Here is an 18,066-nt window from a genome sequence, read left to right on the forward strand (position 1 = left end):
GCTCTTGGTTTTTCCCAGCGTTACTGAGTCCAAAGCTGCTGTTTCAACACAGAACGTTCACATGCATCCACAAACCTCTCAGCACTCAAACACCCACAGACAGGAGGCCAGCTGGACCGAGGCTCAGCGGCGTCCTCAGACCCACGAGTCGGGGAGTCGCTGAACTTGTTGGTCCGGTTTGAAGGCCTCCATGTGGTCCAGTAGAAGTCCACGTAGTCGGTGTTGGCTTTGAACCACAGCGACTGGCCTCCATCAGGTGGACCAGCTCGTCCTCGTAGGGCTCCTCCTGTAGCCTTGAGGGGACCACAGGAACATTCAGTAGCTGTTGGAGTTCTTCCTGTCAGGCTCGTGGTAGAACGGCTCTGAAGAATCTTGTACTTGTCTTATCTGGAACAATCTAACAGCCTAAACTCTTAACAGCAGTGTAAAGAAGCAAACACACAGGCATAGATTAGAACACAAACTAGATTTATTTTAGAAAACAAATCAGCTTAGAGACATTTGTTCACACGTGGCTGAATAGGAGGCCGTCCAATCAGATTCGAGGTCTTCACTGTAGGTTGGTTGTTGGATGAGACTCTTGGACCTCCATCAGCTGACGTGGATGTTTGATGGTCTTCTTCTCTAGTACCAGATGATCCATCCATGAATTCAGCAGCTACAGACTGAAATGAAGCTCATGCTGCAGTTATTGAATTCCTGTTCCAGATCAAATGTTCAGAGCTCACCTTCTGATAGTTTTTCTCATTGTAGTCTTCAATAAAGTCTTTTTCCTCATGTCAGGATGTGGTGAGACTCTTTCTCAGTCGCTGCAGACGTCCCTCATTGTGCATCTCCAGAGAAGAAACAGAAAAACTGGTCACTGCTTCAGCATCACAAACGCTCTCCAGCACTGAGAGTGTTTTAGGATATCACTCCCTCCAGGAATTAGACCATGGTTCTTGTAGCACTGACGGGTTTATTGACTTCAGTTAACTCCATACAAACCCACCGTCGAACTGTCAAACATACACAAATTTATACAAAACATACATAAATGCATATTAGCGGTGAGACTAAACTTAACGTAAGTAAACAAGGTAAACATTTGACACACACCTCGCTAGCCGCATTTACGCAAAGAGGGAATGAGTCCGCTTCGTCACAAACACAAAAATGATCAAAAAGAAGAATGTTCCTTCAAACAAAAAGAGTTTACCGTTGCAAACGTCACCTTTCAGTCCTTGTATGACGCTATGCCTTTCTTACGGCTGGATGTGCGTCTTGAACAAGTTTATAATACATCGAAAAACCAAATCATATGTGTCACAGGTAAAAGTGTCCCCCTTGCAACATGAAACAGAAAGTGCTTCCCTTGAGCAGTTAACAAAATAAAAATAATTACTTGACAAAATAAAATATACAAATCATATCAAATGCATTTCTTAACAATAATAACAATTATGGCAGCTAAAAGGAATTCATTCATTGTGTTGTGAACTTTGAAGGAGCAGAAACTTTACAGCTGCCAAAGATACGAGCTCCAATTCGGGATGTTTTAGGAAATGAAGTTCATCAAATGAACACTTGATTATTGCTGATAACTCATTAAATTACTGAAGAAATCCAACATAAAAACCTGTAAACTCTCAGGCAGCTTTTGTTAAAGTTTGTCTATAATTCTATCATCATGTTCTGGAACCAGGACTCTGCAGAAGTTCCTTCAATCAGATACTTGTGTGTTTCTATTTCAGGCCTCAGGTTTGAACGTACAGCAGAGGATTAGAAAGGAGTGATTTTAATATTTAAATCAGTCCAGTAAATGTTTGGCATGAAAATTACTAAAATTTTGATTTAGATAGATTTGTGTCAAATAATATTGTAGAGTTTCACTTAAATATATCCAAATGAGTTCAGTGTATTTACATTTTACAGAATATTTGATTTCTTAATCTCAATACTGTAGAGTCTGACCCTAAATATTATAATGATGTAAACTTAAATAATAAATAATATTGTAGTGCAGAGTCATAAACTTTAATCAGCTAAACTTACATAATATAACTGCACAATCTTAACCTGAACATTCATATTATTGAGGTAAATTTACGTAAATCTTGATATTCTGGAGTCTTAACTGGAATATTTCTGACATTAATCTTTTTGTATTGTGCTGATAAACAACAATAACCCGACTTTCAGATAATATTTATTCACTGTGTATTGGGTAGCACAGAAGTATTAGTACAGAATATTATTTCTTGTTTTATGTGTGATAATTGGCAGTAAACATTCTAAGAAGTGGAAACTGACAGGGTTGTAATAGTGCTGTTCTTGCATAATATTTGTCAATTAATTGCCCTCAGGATGCTGTCGTTGAGCTACCAGTTTTACAGAACAGGCAGATGTTGCAGCTAATGATGTAATTCACATAAACAAGGAAACAAGTCCATCATAATTTGAATGTTAACAGTCCAAAATGAAAAGGTCATATACAGCTTTGAAATATAAAAAAAAACTAGAAGAAAAGAAAGTTTGAAAATATTTTTTAAAATACCAAATAAGTCTGGAGTTCCCCCTAAAATGCCATTTTTCTCTTGTCCCACCCCTCTGATGACCAAACTGAATCTCAAATAAAACAGTTAAAATGACATTTAAATCTCCTTTTATTAAGTATTATTTTTCTCATTGATGTCTCTTGTAATTGTCAAAACATATTTTTAAATCAACATAGTATTTAAAATAATAATTATGGAACGTGTGTCCCACAACAACCCTGATGATGATGTTTTTGTCATTTTATGTCTCGCTTTTGTCGTTTTGTGGCTCGTTTTAATCAGTTTGTGTCCCATTTTTTTATCAATTTGTGTCTCGTTTTTGATGTTTTCTGTCCTGTTTCTGTTGTTTTGTGCCTCATTTCTGTTGCTATGTGTCATGTTCTTGTTGTGTGTCATGTTTTTGTCGCCTTGTGTCTCGTTTTGGACGTTTTCTGTATTGTTTTTGTCGTTTGTCTCGTTTTTGTTGTTTTGTGTCTTGTTTTGTTATTTTCTGTCTCGTTTGTCATCTCGTGTCTTGTTTTTGTCGTTTTGTATCTCGTCTGTTGTTTTGTGTTTTGTTTTTGTCATTTTGTGTCTCGTTTTTGTCATTTTCTGTCTTGTTTCTGTCGTTTTGTATGTTGTTTTCGTCATCAACATCATCCAACAGTTTTCCTAAAGAACGAGAAGAGCAAAGCTATGTCCTCTCTTCTATTTTCCATCTTTTCATCCCATTGTCAGCCTTGATTGAATGTCTCACTCTACCTCATATTATCAGGATCAGACTAATTCTTTGGACTGTTTTCCATCAGTCAGTTTGTCCTCTTGGTCAGCAGTAACAGCAGCTAAATATCTAGCTTCTACTGCTGAGAAAAAGATCACATTAGCATGGATTAGCAACCCTGTTACTGTGATTAGAGTAGGGTTAGCAAACAACACAGAAAACATGGAATAAAAATGCTACCATTGATGTGGAAGCTGAGCCAATCAATACCTATTATTGATGAATATGGAGCAGAAAACTGTAAAAGAAAAGGTTTATTTTTCAAACATTTTGAAGCCCAAATGTCCTTCAATTCTGGAATGACTCATGAACACTGCAGCCCAGAATGTGGAATTAAAGCGGAATGAATAAATTAACAGATGAACTGACCTTCAAATATTTACAATGAACAACACTAAGAATCACAGCACCTAAAATGTAGCATTGACTGTCTGACAATAAATTCAAATATTGTCCAACATGCGTACACAATATAGAAAAAAGCAATATTAAACAAATATCTGCAGTGAGTCGACGTGGTGCAAACTAAAGAATAGTAATAATTGAACAGGTGGATGTTTGCTGACAGGAGCTCTGGACTGTTTCTGTTCTAATCTGAAAACTGTTTTAGTTGAAAAATCACTGAAGTCCAGCTGAATGTGAAGAAACAGTCATTTTTCAGTGAACTGTCCCTAAACGTGAACATGTCTTTGTGGTGTTTTTATTGGTTTTTAGTGGGTTTGTTAAATGAAGACGTTTTTTTAAGAATTTCAGAGCCAATGTGTTTGTTGACAGCAAAACTGTAAGCAGCAGAGTTCAATGAAACTTTTAGAAGTGATGAAAAAAATCTAAAAGTCTGGACTAAACTTTATATTCTACTTTATTTTTTTTCGTACTGTATTGCTATTTGTCATGACAAGTGAACCCAACTTTAAAAAGACGCTCTCTGGAGAAAAATATACTAACGTTCAAAAGTTTGGGGTCATCCAGACAATTTCATGTTTTCCATGAAAACTCCCACTTTTATCCATGTGCTAACATAACTGCACAAGGGTTTTCTAATCATCAATGATCCTTTCAACACCATTAACTAACACAATGTAGCATTAGAACACAGGAGTGATGGTTGCTGGAAATGTTCCTCTGTACCTCTATGGAGATATTCCATTAAAAATCAGCTGTTTCCAGCTACAATAGTCATTTACCACATTAACAATGTCTACACTGGATTTATGATTAATTTAATGTTATCTTCATTGAAAAAAACTGCTTTTCTTTCAAAAATAAGGACATTTCTATGTGACTCCAAACTTTTGAACGGTAGTGTACATGCCCATTATTTAAATGCTTGTAACAATATCATCCTTAACCCTCTGAACTCCAAAACCTGCTAGCAGGTTTGACAGGTGTCTTATGTTAAAAAAATAAATAAATGAAATCTGCAAAATTACACAATTTATCAGAGCCAAAAACTGTCAAAACAGAAAGAATTGTTGGATTTTCACATTTCTGACAGCCCTTGAACTATTCATCCTGTGACTGGCTCTTCAGCGGAAAAACTGAATCAAATCTCAGCTTAAAATCATGATATTTGCTCAAAGTCACTTCTACATGTGTCATTTCAAAACTGGTCAAAGATAAACCATTTATCTTAATCAGAATCTGTCAAACACAAAAAATTCTGCATTCCTCAGCAGACATTAACAATCTTTTCTTTTGAAAATAAGGACCTTTGTAAGTGACCCCAAACTTTTGAACAGTAGTGTACATGAATTGCTTATTGGTCAACAGACTCTTAATATTTTGTGCAATCTTAGATTATTGCAGAGATGCATTAATGCCAACGCAAGAAGATCCTAAAACATCAACACGTGTAAAACACACAGACACAATTTAACTAAAATACAGACAAACATTCACATTTTAACCATGTGTTGTTGTGTTTTTTTCCTAAAACCTGCAGGTTTTGCCTCCAACTCGAAAGAAAACTGGTTTCTGTTATGACAACAAATCCCCAAAAAGCTTCTCTGACCTGATGAACGACTAGAACCGTCTCAAAATGACATGTTTCCAAGTTTTTGAGCCAAAATGGTACAAACTCACAGTTAAATATTTAACTCTTTCTTTAAGGAAACCTCATCTGTTCCTGTAGACCTGATGTGGTCCTTCAGTGACCTCCAGCGACCTTCAGCAGGGCGAGGACGACACCTGGTCGTAGTCGGGACATTTGAGGAGAGCCGGGTAGCTGGCGCTCATCTGGAGGGACGCTTCACTGGAGATGTCCGAGGGGCTCCGTCCACGCGACCAGGCCTCCGGGTGGAGGAACTGACCCGAGTGGTCGGAGCAGTTGCTGAGGCGAGGCCGGTAGAAGTTGGGGTGTCGAGGCTGGTAGATCTCCTCCGCCGTGTAGCGCTTCATGAACAGGTAGACGGACATGACGCCGGCACTCTGCAAACCCAAATAAATGAAAAACAAATGAAACTTTTTAATTATTTCATGTAAAAGAAAAATCCAAGGCACCTACAGTGGCCTGGAAATGGAGTGTGTTATTTTTTCTTTACCTTCAAAATAGAGATTTATTAACCCTTCAAACACCAAAACTGTTATTAGTGTTTTTTATGTCGTTTATATTAACAGTCGCTATACTGATGTCTTACTTTCTAATGTAGCATTGCTGTTTGTCGCTGTGACCACTGGAGGGTACTGAATACTCATGGTTCAACACACAACATCATACTGGGAGAAACTTTCAAAAAGAACGTTTTAGTAAAGAACATTTCAGCAAAGGTGGAACTGCAATAAATCCAGAATTCTTTGCATTTTTCTGATATTTTCTCAATTATTACTTTGGTGCTGGTTAAAATCTCTCTGGAAGTTGCCAAAAAATCCTTTATGCAACAAAAAACCCTGAAGGTTCTGGGTTTAAATGTGAAAAATGAACTGCAGTTCCTCTAATGGCCACTTGAGGCTTCAAAAGCGAGTCGATCCACATAGAACCCCATGTTAAAATGTCCAGCTTTATATAGAAAAAAGTATGTGTTTACAGCCTGGTATGAAATCAGTTTTAGTCTCTGCAGCTAATTTTAGCATGTTATTTGTTCAAAACAGACCTTTATTAACACTGTAAACACCAATACTGACGTTAGTGTCCTTTATGTTGTTTATATTTATGTTCCCAGTCACTATTCTGATGTTGTCTATACTTATTTAATGTAGTATTGCAGTTTGTCACTGTGACCACTGGAAGGTAGTGAATATTCATGATTCAACACTAAGAATTATACTGGGTTCAAAAAGAACTTTTAGTAAAAAACATTTTATTAAAGGCAGACAGTAAATCCAGAGAGGTAGTGTCTATTGCAGAGCTACTGATGTGTCACCTGTAAAAAGTTGCAGTAATTCAAGAATAATGCAAAACAAAGCAAGCAGAAATATAATAAAAACAACTTTATTAATTAAGTGTTGTTGCATGACCAGCTCTGCATTCAGTAAAAGCAATAAGTTCACAATTCTATGCATTTTCCAGACATTTTTTCAAATATTATTTTGGTGCTGGTTAAAAATCTCTCTGGAAGTTGCCAGAAATTCCTTTATGGAACAAAACCCCTGAAGGTTCTGGGTTTAAATGGGAAAAAATAACTGCAGTTCCTCAAATGGCCACTCGAGGCTCCAAAAGCGAGTCCATCCCCAGAGAACCTCATGTTAATATGTCCAAATTTACATAGAAAAAAACCCATATTTACAGATTGGTACAAAATCAATTTTGGTCTCTGTTGGTAATTTTAATGTGCAATTTGTTCATAATAGACTTTTCTTAACACTGTAAACACCACAACTGATGTTAGAAACTGTCACAAAGAACCTTTTAGTAAAGCACATTTTAGTGAAGGTGGACAATAAATCCAGACAGGTAGTTTGTATTGCTGGGCTACTGATGTGTCACCTCTAAAAGGTTGCAGTAATTCATGAATAATGCAAAACAAAGTGAGAAGAAATATTATAAACCATGGTAATTAAGTGGTGTATGGGTGGTTTTTTCCTGGCTCAGAATTCGGGGATTAACTGTATATAACAATTAGCATGATCGATTCTGCATACAGTAAAAGCAATTTTAAGTCCAGAATTCTTTGCATTTTTCCAGATATTTTCTCAATTTTTACTTTGATACTGGTTAAAATCTTTCTTGAAGTTGCCAGAAATTAATTTATGCAAGAAAAACTTTGAAGGTTCTGGTTTTAAATGTGAAAAAGGAACTGCAGTTGCTCTGTTGGCCACTAGAAGCTCCAAAAGCGAGTCAATCCCCATAGAACCTCATGTTGAAATGTCCAACTCTACATAGAAAAAATACATTTGCAGCCTGCTAGGAAAACGGTTTTGGTCTCAATAGCTAATTTACCTGCTCATGATGATGGTATTTGTGGTGAATTTTTATGTAACTGACCCAAATAAATTAGATCGGTGCTTAAAGTTGTGCATAATTGCATTCATAAGTAAATAATCTTTATGTTTTTACTTTAATTCTTGTGAATATTTGGTGTGTTTTGTATATTTGTGAATAAATCTTAGTTTTTCTGTTGTAGGATGTGGACCGCTGGAGATATTTTTGTGCAGATATTCAACAGTCGCTTGTTTTTACAGTCATTTTCTCACCTCGGTGAGCAGGAAGGAGAGGGCAGCGAAGGCGAACGACCAGCCATACTTGTAGGAAAAATAGGCCTCGCTGCTCTTCGTCCTGTTCAGCATTTCATCGTTTATGCTGGAGATGTACAGCACCAGACCCACCACCAGAGCCAGACCTGAGGGACACAAAACCAAACAGAATCAGAGACGACAAAAACCCATGACGACAGATAATTCAGAGGGAGGAAGATTCGGCGTACCTGAGAGGATGAAGAAGATTCCGGAGACGAACGCCAGGATGCTGCGATGAGGACGAACGTGTCCGATGTTGTTGAGGACAAAACCGATGAACATGAAGAAGAGGCTGACCAGAGGGAAGGGAGTGGCTGAGCGGATCATCTCTGAAGAGAAAGAAAACTGCTGTTGAACTACAAAACATGCAAACATTAAACCAGAGAAGCAGTCAGAATAATTAAAATAATACAGAAGTCACGGAGATGCATAAATCGGAGGGATAAAGATGCTCACAGAGGGATCTAAAGTGAAATTAGCTGCTTTAATTAGTGTTGTTTGAAGCTAAACCACACAGAAGAAGCTGGAACAAAGAGTCTGGAAATAAAAGGCACAACAGTATCACCGCTGTCGTAAAATGGATAAGCATGGGTTGTTAAGTTTTGATTGTGTATGCAAATATATAGTTGGTTTTCAAGGTTGTTCATGGTTATGCGCCCTCACCTCTCAAGTTTTTAATCATTGCCCTTCTGGAAATACTATCAGGACAACAAGATCTTCTAGGTGGCAGTGTCGCATCCCTTTATGTAAAAGTGCTTTTGGACAATCGGCTTTTTCCTACAAACCAATAACGAACAAGATCCCCTCTGAACTAAAGACTAGAACAGATTTAAAAGACTTTTCTATAGAGACATAAAAATGGATCCAGAGAAACCAAGCATGTCAGCGCTGACAGTCCTTGCAATGACTTTTTAAACGTATGAATTTGTTATCTTTACTCCGCCATGGAACAGCGGAGTTATACGACGATAGCCGTACATTTGTCTGTCTGTCTGTCTGTTCGCAACATCACTCAAAGCGGACTAACAGATTTGGATAAAATTTTTAGGGAAGGTCAGAAATGACACAAGGACCAAGTGATTAGATTCTGACAGTGATGCAGCTTATAGTCTGGATCTACAGATTTGTTAAAGATTTCTGTGTCATTGCAAGATAGCGCCACGGCGTCACTGTAACTATGACAACAAGTGAACACTATGATTAAATTGTGGGGGTGCTTTAGGCGTGTGTTATGCATGTGTACATTATGTACGGATACCAAATCGCGTGACCTAAATATGTATCGAGCGGCGGGAATTGATGGGACTCGGAAACACCTCAACAATTTAATCAGTTGTTCTTTGTATCATTTCCAATGGATGAATCTCAAGAAGTCCACAGGGGTGGATTTGTAGTAGGATCACAATCACGTGATCACTTGTTGTCATAGTTACAGTGACGTCGTTAGTGTAACTGCCGCTGTCTCGCAATGACACCGAAATCTTTAACAAATCCATGCATCCAGACTATAAGCTGCATCACTGCCAAAATCTGATCACTTGGTCCTTGTGTCATTTCTGACCTTCCCTGAAAATTTTATCCAAATCCCTTATCCATTAGTCCGTTTTTGAGTAACGTTGCTAACAGACAGACAGACACACAGACAAACCAACGCTGATCCTCACATAACTCCGCCACGTTCCTTGGTGGAGTAATAAGATTAGAAAGGCGGAAGGTAACGTTTTAAACCTGCCCCATGTGACTTCATTTGTCCTTTGCTTTTAGCTGGAGTCCTTGCGTTGCAGACAGCAAGGCCAGCAAGCAGTCAACAGAAATCTTAAAGTGCAAGGGTTTGTGAAAACAACATTCACAGTGCTCCATCAAACCGGCTGCTTTCTTTCAACATTAAAAAGAAAGAGCTGCCGTGTACACATTTTTCTTTAGCGTTTTGTTGTGTCACTGAGTTTTGTATAAAGACCCTTTTCAGCCCCAAGAGCCTTGAAGTCAAATCTGTGGATTCAGATTATAAGCAGCATCACTGCCAAAATCTAATCACTTGGTCCTTGTGTCATTTCTGACCTTCCCTGAAAAATTCATCCAAATCCATTATCCATTTTTTGAGTAATGTTGCTAACAGACAGACAGACAGACAGACAGACAGACAGACATACGCCAATCATCACATGATTCCACGGTTCCTTGGTGGAGTAACTAGCAAGTACAATCTAATCTGATTCAGAGCATCTTTACCCTCTGATTAATGTTCCTGTGTACATGGTCCCTGTTAAATAAACTAAATTACAAATAAAACAGATGCTTAACGTCTGCTTCTTTGCCACATTTGTTGTTTTTTTTCCACAAATGGATATTAAGGCTCATTATAGTGCCTCAGTGAAGTGATTTATCCTTCAGTCGGGTTCTGACATTGAGCTGAAGGACTTGTGAGGTGAATTGTCTGAAGAGGTAATAAGTATTCTGGAGAGCGGCGGCGGATGACTCACGCTGATTCACAGAGATTTCACAGAACACAAACTGATAGGAGAACAGCTGTAAAAACACCTGCTTTCACTCACTGAGCACGTTCACGGTGGACTCTGACGTCAGCTGGACGTTCATGGGCATGATGTACTCGATGGTGAAGCAGCGGCCCGACTCCTCACCTGAACACAAAACAGACAGAAAGTTCAGATCAACGTCAGCGAGAGACTTAAAGACCAACTGAAGAAACAGCTGATAGAGGATGATGTTCCCGCAGCAACCTGGAGGAGAAACAGTAGAAATGAAATCCTGAGAAACTAACATAACAGGAGGGTTACATTTGGTGGAGCTGCTAACATCCCACAAATATCTAACACGTGACCCAGACTGATGTCAGTAAACATCTTTCTAGCTTGTAATTGAACTTAAATGTGTAATTCATCCATTAAAAATTACTCAAAATGACCAAAAAGTCATCCAAAATTAAATGAAAAAAAATGTTGTGACATTGCAGAAGCTTATCGAAATTATGCCACAGTGAATGTGTGTCGTTCTCAGAGCTAAAGGCGGTCCAACAAAATCTTGGAGTGTGGCTTTTTTTTTGGATGGACAGTGTAGTTCAAGTGTGAGTTACATCACATCCTACAAAAAAAAACAAGACCAGCTGGCAGCAAACTCTGAAACACAACGACATGATTTCTGTTTCTGCTGCTTGTAGGTGTGTGTGTGAGTGTGTGTGTTTGTGTGTGTAGTTTTAGCTTTAGTGCGTGGCTGAAACTCTCACTCTGCCTCTTGTATTCCACACTTAGTCACTGCCCTCCTTTTCCTCAGATCCACAGATGAAGTCACTGTGAATTGTGTGGATGCTGCGGTGACGATGTGTCGGTGTGACAGTTAATGAACATCTCTGAATGTGACGCTGCAAAATCAATAAATGATTCACATCTGACTGACTGTCAAACTGCACTAGCACAGAAAGAAAAAAGAACTCCTCTTTTTCTTTGCTACCAACCAGCCAGGAAGCAGACCCTCCAGAGGCCTGAGTGCAGCGAGGTCTTGATGTCGGTGCTCTGGTTCAGAGGCATGATGACGCCCTCCTCCAGGTACAGCCAGTAGTCGGTGCTCACCGCGACCCCCAGCAGTCCCAAGCCGCTGATTGCAAACACGCTGCTGAGCAAAGTCAAGGCCTTTCTGCCGCAAGCGCTCATCACGACGGGAGGACAAAATGCAGCAGCTGGTGGAGAAAATGCAGGAAAGTAGCAGCAGCAATCTGGAGGAGAACAGTAGCAATGAAATCAAATCCAGCACTTTCAATCTTAAAATGTCTTCTGTCCAAAGTCTGGAATTTCTCTATATATCCAGGACACACAGAGGAACCAAAAAGACCTTTCTCACTCACCTTTGTATTAATACCACACATTTAGAAATAAAAAAAGGGCTCAAAATACAGTACAGATAAAATAAAGTTAAATAAAACACATAAAAATCAAGCTACTGGCGGTAGTGCAGTATGGTAGGAAATAAATAAAAATAACTCCAGATAAAATAACATCACAAATCCTTCATCAAAGCCAGAAACTACAAAAATAGAAAAATATGTTGGATTTTCATCTTTTCAACAATCTATCATTATTTCACTTGTGACTTACAAATTAACCAAAAATAAAGCATTAGGTCTAACCAGATTCTGTAAAATAAAAATCTGGGCTCAAATCTCAAAACAAATTATAAATGTCTTGATTCCATTTTTTTTAAGTCAATTAAAATAAATTACCCAAATATAAGCTGAAAATAACAATATTTCAATAAAAATGTTGTCACATCTAAAAATTAACCAAAAGTAGATTATTTCTTCTAACCATATTCTGTTAAAAGAAAAATAAAGTAAAACAAAATAAAATAAAAATCTGGGCTCAAATCTGAAAACAAATTAAGAATGTATTGATTCCAAGTTTTTAAAAAAAAAAGTGTAAGTTAATTAATCAAAGACATTCAACTTTTGCTGTTAGTTTTTTTTCTGTTTTATGGCATTAAAACTTGTTGTTGCTGTTTCCATTAGAGGTGCAGGATTTTATATTGCAGTCAAAAAATGAACCACACTGAAGAAAAATGTAACAGGAACAAAAAACATCAAGAAAGTACTTGAGGTTTAAAAATATTGTTAGTTCAGCAGACAAAGGCTGGAAAAGTAAAAAATCCAACGTTTAGTGTTTATAAAGTTCACTGATTAAAACACAATATATTTTTATTTATTATGAACAAAAAGAAGGCTTGTAGACAGAACAAGGCTTTGCTGTTTCACCCTGTTTTCAGCGTTGGTGCTAAGCTAAGCTAACTAGCTGCTGGTTGACACTTCCTGTTCACCATACAGATGTTAGGGTGTTCTCAAGAAATGTAGAACTGTATCGGATTTTTTCTTACTTTTTCCTCCACCAAGGAATGCAGTGGAGTTATATGATGATCAGCGTTGGTTTGTCCGTCTGTCTGTCTGTCTGTTTGCAACATTACTCAAAAATGGACTAACAAATTTGGATGAAATTTTCAGGGAAGGTCAGAAATGACACAAGGAACAAGTGATTAGATTATGACAGTGATGCAGCTTATAGTCTGGATCCAGTGATTTGTTAAGGATTTCTGTATCACTGCCAGATAGCGGCATGGTGACACTGTAACCATGACAACAAGTGAACGCTACATCAGCTGCCTGCTGACGATCACATGATTGTGATCCTACTACAAATCCACCACTGCGGACTTATCAGGACTTATCCATCAGAAATGATACAAGGAACAATTGATTAAATTGTGGGGGTGTTTCTGAGTCCCATCAAATCCCGCAGCCTGCTACATATTTAGATCACACGATTCAGTGTCCATACATAACGTGCACATGCATAACACATGCATGTGCTCAGCGCAGGGTCATTTTTTATTAAAGATTTCATCAATCAGAAATGATACAACGACCGAGCAGCTTTGGCAGAGCACTGTGCTCGCTGAGTGCTTTTCTTGTATGGTAATATTACACATGTTGCATAGTTTTTGAACACTTTGCCACATTAATGTTTTGTGTTTTTCGAAACCTTTACTTAACTTCTCCATTATTTTAGGTCCTGTCAGTTTTTTTCTGCAAAATGCAAGCAGAAACTTCACCGTTTATACCTATTTAAAGAAAATACAAATGCTGCACATGGATACATAACAGAGCTGCAGGTAAAGTTTCTGTCAGAGAACAGGGAAGGAGAGAAACTCCACACTGTTTTTCTTTTAATTATAAGTCTGACACCTTCTCTAAACTCTGTTCTTCCTAGTTAAACCCTTAATAAGAAGCGTTTAGAGAAGAACAAACTGTGTAAACAGAACCTGAACAATCGCAGCTGCATGAGTCGCATCTCTGGGTTTCCATTAAGGAAACTCCCAGATGGAAGTAGAATCACTGTTTGTCAGCTTCCTGAGATTTAGCAAGTCAAACCTATTTGTCTTGATGAGCAGCTCATGAAGCGTCAGGCAGCTGGGAAAGTCTTTGTTTGATTGTTTGATTGTCTTGCAGATAAACCCAATCCAAAGCCGTCTGTGTTTGACTCCATCAGAACATGATCTTCACGTCTTATTTTTAGTTTAGAGGCACAGAATGGAAACTGCACAAATGTGTCCGAGGAATTTGAATCTTTGACTTTTCAGCTCTGACATGAAAGTTTAATAGTCGCCGTGAATTCAACTCCAACCTGCCATGAGTAGAATAATAAAGCGTGAGTCAATAATCAACCTGTCGGAGCCTCCAGACTGAGTGATGTTAACTGTGAATACAAATGCTCACGTTATTTGAAATCCATGACAGGGTTTTGACATTTTACAGCCTTGAGAAAAGGCTGGTCATTCACAGAAGCTTCCCAGCCAGACAGAGGGGTTTGTCTGACTGATCGCATCGTGAGATGTCATGTGAGGAGACGGGACGATGATTTAGATCCTTTCAGGGCACACGAGGATGATCTATGGGCGGCGACGGATCAGTCAGAGGACAGACTGAATATTAGGCCATGATAAGCTCAATTTGCAAGATATGAACATGTAGACTTTAAATTTACATCTAAAACAGCATCAAGACACTTTGTTGGTCTTTAAGCAGCTGCATTTTAACATTTTCCAAGGGCAAAGATCACATTTTATAAATAAAAAACCCTCAACATATCAGGTCTCCAACAAGGTCACCTGTCTCACTTTAAATCATTCACAGATATAAATCAGTTTCCTCCTAGTTTTCTGTATCAGCAGCAGGATTTCAGACAGGAATTCAAAGACACCAGCTGGATTCAAGCTGTGATTACATGGTCAGCATCTTTTAACCCCAGGATAGGGTTATTTTGAGAAGGTATGAAGCAAGAAATTTATGCAAAACCTGCTTTACACTGAGCCACAGTTGATAAAGAGCAATAAAGAGGGTTGGAATTAAGAATTTGGTGCTAAAATCATCCAGTAAATTCATGCAATCCAGGGAACTGCTTGAAAACCAGATGTTTGAATGTAGGAGTCGTGGAGCAAAACCTTGAATTTCTTTAAAGAATCTAAATATTTTTACACTTAATTCTGCAGAAAATTAACCTCCAACTTTCACCACAAAGTAAAGAACAGAACAGAAACACCAGCATCTGATTATTAATAACTGAGTGCACATCTCCTCAAACATCCCTTAAAACAGAAATCAAACATTTGTACCTGAAAATCTCTAACAACTGGTTGAACTGGGCTGTTACTTCTCTATAGCTGTCAGCAGAAATATTAACACATTTCCAATAAAATACAACAGAAAAGCAGCACAAAGACACACAGTGGAGCATCTTCAATCAGAATGCAGATCTGTGCATGCACGACTGTGGGATTAAAGGTTACTGCAACAGTTTAGGCGTTAAAATAGTTTAAAAATACAGAAATGTGTAAATTATGAGAGAAGAACGACTCCGACCTGTCGGATCCGTCGCTCTTTCTTCACAGGTTGAGCTCAAAGTTGTGATTTAAAATCTCCCTCCTGCAGGTCCGTCTGGAGATGAGGTCGATTCGGAGACAAATTCAGCTCCGCTTCGTGGATTTTTAGTCACAGATTTCTACAGAAAAAACGGAATAACGTGAATCTTCGAAGGAGCGACGCGCTGCGACACGGAGTCCAACACGAGACAGACGCTGGTTGTGGTCCGCAGTCAGAGAGATCCGCCTCCACGGAGGATCCTGGAGGTGAAGTCTGCTTTAAGGTTGAACAAATCTCCAGGCTGCAGCACCAGGGACAGAAACAGCAGCTGCCTGGCGCATTTCAAGTTTACTGGGAAAAGAAAGTACAGGAAAGTCGCTGCAGGTCAAACAAACAATCTGGTGCTGGTAATATAGTGTGTTTTACTCTGACAGCAACAAAAAGACCACAAAAAACACATCTTCTGGGAGGTTAATTAAACCTTTAGTCAAAGTAATTCACTATAATACACTATGTCATTGCAGTCTTTAGTGTTCAATGACTTTTATAACTTAAACAATCCTGCATTTTGGTTCTTTCACAGGTGTTTTATAGGTTCTCTGGACAAAATCTGATGGGTCAAAAACATACATACATACATACAGCAACTTGAAAGATCAGTTTTGTTGATGTAAAAGGTTGCAGAATTAATTTTTTCTTAGTGGCATAACCTCTTATGAGTGCTGACAATTGACTACAGCCGCTGACTCCTCTGAACCAATTTAAAAGCTTAAAAGTTAATTAAACCTTCAGTCAAAGTAGTTCACTACCTACTTGGTCAAAGATAAACCAGAAACTTGAAACCAAAAGAACCTGATTGGAGAGGACGTTTAACCAAATATTAGCATCTTTGTATGTTTATTTTTGACCCAGCAGCTTTTCTTATGTATCCAGAAGACCTTTAATAAATCTATAAAAGAGCCAATTTGCATAATTGTTTATTGTGACTCATGTTTCAATGGTTCCATTAAAGAAATCAGGAGTTATAGGAGTCATTGGAAGCTCAAGGCTGCCAAGATATACTTTAGAGTGACCTATATATGCCAATATAAGTAAGAATCTGTTATTTTCTTCTCTTCATTGGCTTTAAAAATGTCAACACCCTCATATTTCATAATAATAGGCAGCACTTAGTGTTGAAATACTGCAATGTTTAATCATGAAACCCAGTTTTCATGAGCACCACTGCACACATTGTTATGCACAACATGTTGAATATTCCAGTGAATCTATTTTTGAGTAACAACCTTTTAATAAAGAGCAGCTGAGCGACTCGGGCACAGGAGGCAGCGAGAGGCAGCCAGACTGAAGATGGAGTCTTTTCACCTCATTGTGGAATCAGAATTGCAGAGAATTTATATCAATGTGATCTAAAACAAGTTGCAGAGTCCCAGTGCACTACGCAGCTAGTCAGGCATTTACTGAGTGTATCAAGGGAAAGAAAAATATCTATCTGGGGTGACAGAATGTACAGATAAAGATTCTCCAACAAGTGAAATTACCCTCATTTAATCAATTTGAAAAAAATTACATGACCTAGTTTGTTGCATATAAACCTAAACTGAAGGTGAATTCAGTGTGTACATTCACTAACGTTCAAAAGTTTGGGGTCATCCAGGCAATTCCTTGTTTTACATGAAAACCCACACTTTTATTCATGTGCTAACATAACTGCACAAGGGTTTTCTAATCATCAATGAGCCTTTCAACACCATTAGCTAACACAATGTAACATTAGAACACAGGAGTGATGGTTGCTGGAAATGTTCCTCTGTACCCTCTATGGAGATATTCCATTAAAAATCAGCTGTTTCCAGCTACAATAGTCATTTACCACATTAACAATGTCTAGACTGGATTTATCATTCATTTAATGTTATCGTCATTGAAAAAAACTGCTTTTCTTTCAAAAATAAGGACATTTCTAAGTGACTCCAAACTTTTGAACAGTAGCGTAGATGAATGTTCGGATTTTGACTACAAGAGAAAAATTGCCGTTTGCAGAGTAGCTGTAACTATACAGACAACTGGATTATTTATCATTGAAGAAAACAAGCCTGGAATCTATTATTTGTGAAATACACAAATTCAGATAAAACTTGTGCCGTAAAAGAAATGCAGCGCCTAAGAAGCAGAAAGCAATAAGAATTAGGTAAAAAATGTAAAATAAAAGCTAAAATAAGGCTAGAATAGAACAGTTAAAGGAATTGTAGTCATTTATCAGCGACAGACAGTGATAGTGATGTGTTTGGAAGGTATAAAAATATATGTGCATGTTCAGAGAAGTTAAAAAAAGATTTCAGACAGAAATTGCAGCAACTGGGTCTTTTTTAAGGCTAGTAAATTAATTCTGACATTTTAACTCACTGTGAGATCATTTTTCTCTGCAACTATGTGGAACCATGAAGAAGGAGTGAGGACTTCGAAATGTCAGAAAAATGTTGGTTCTACATGCAACAGATGTTTTACTGTTCAGAGTTTTTGTCTCCCATCTTTTCTTTGCGGTAGTGTGTGTGTGATTCTAACACGTGACGCTGTGTTTAACGTGTCAAACATGTGGAAAGTGTTTCATCTAAGAGCTGTGATATCTGGCTCAGCAACACGTTTAAGTGGGAAACTGAAAAGAGAGCAGAGCTGTTAAA

The 18,066-nt window shown here is 38.0% G+C and overlaps 1 protein-coding gene across 11 annotated transcripts; it reads right to left on the minus strand.

The window, feature by feature from the left end:
* Window positions 1-451: 451 nt before the first annotated feature.
* cacng5b (calcium channel, voltage-dependent, gamma subunit 5b) lies at window positions 452-15,679 on the minus strand. 11 transcript variants are annotated; one of them, XR_008599883.1, is made up of 8 exons: window positions 15,386-15,677; window positions 11,438-11,695; window positions 10,521-10,607; window positions 8,157-8,297; window positions 7,927-8,072; window positions 1,199-5,724; window positions 729-833; window positions 452-624 (listed from the first exon to the last, which is right to left on the minus strand). XR_008599883.1 is itself a non-coding variant. In XM_023296728.3 (6 exons), exons 2-6 carry the CDS (start codon window positions 11,631-11,633, stop codon window positions 5,464-5,466), a joined length of 831 nt encoding a protein of 276 aa, XP_023152496.1. In that variant the 5' UTR covers window positions 11,634-11,695; window positions 15,386-15,677; the 3' UTR covers window positions 452-5,463. The 11 variants fall into 11 exon arrangements, 1 of the variants encoding a protein (XP_023152496.1); XR_008599882.1 differs by having other exon boundaries at window positions 452-665; XR_008599881.1 differs by having other exon boundaries at window positions 1,099-5,724.
* Window positions 15,680-18,066: the final 2,387 nt, after the last annotated feature.

Source organism: Amphiprion ocellaris, chromosome 19 (genome assembly GCF_022539595.1).
Source record: "Amphiprion ocellaris isolate individual 3 ecotype Okinawa chromosome 19, ASM2253959v1, whole genome shotgun sequence".
NCBI lineage: Eukaryota > Metazoa > Chordata > Actinopteri > Pomacentridae > Amphiprion > Amphiprion ocellaris.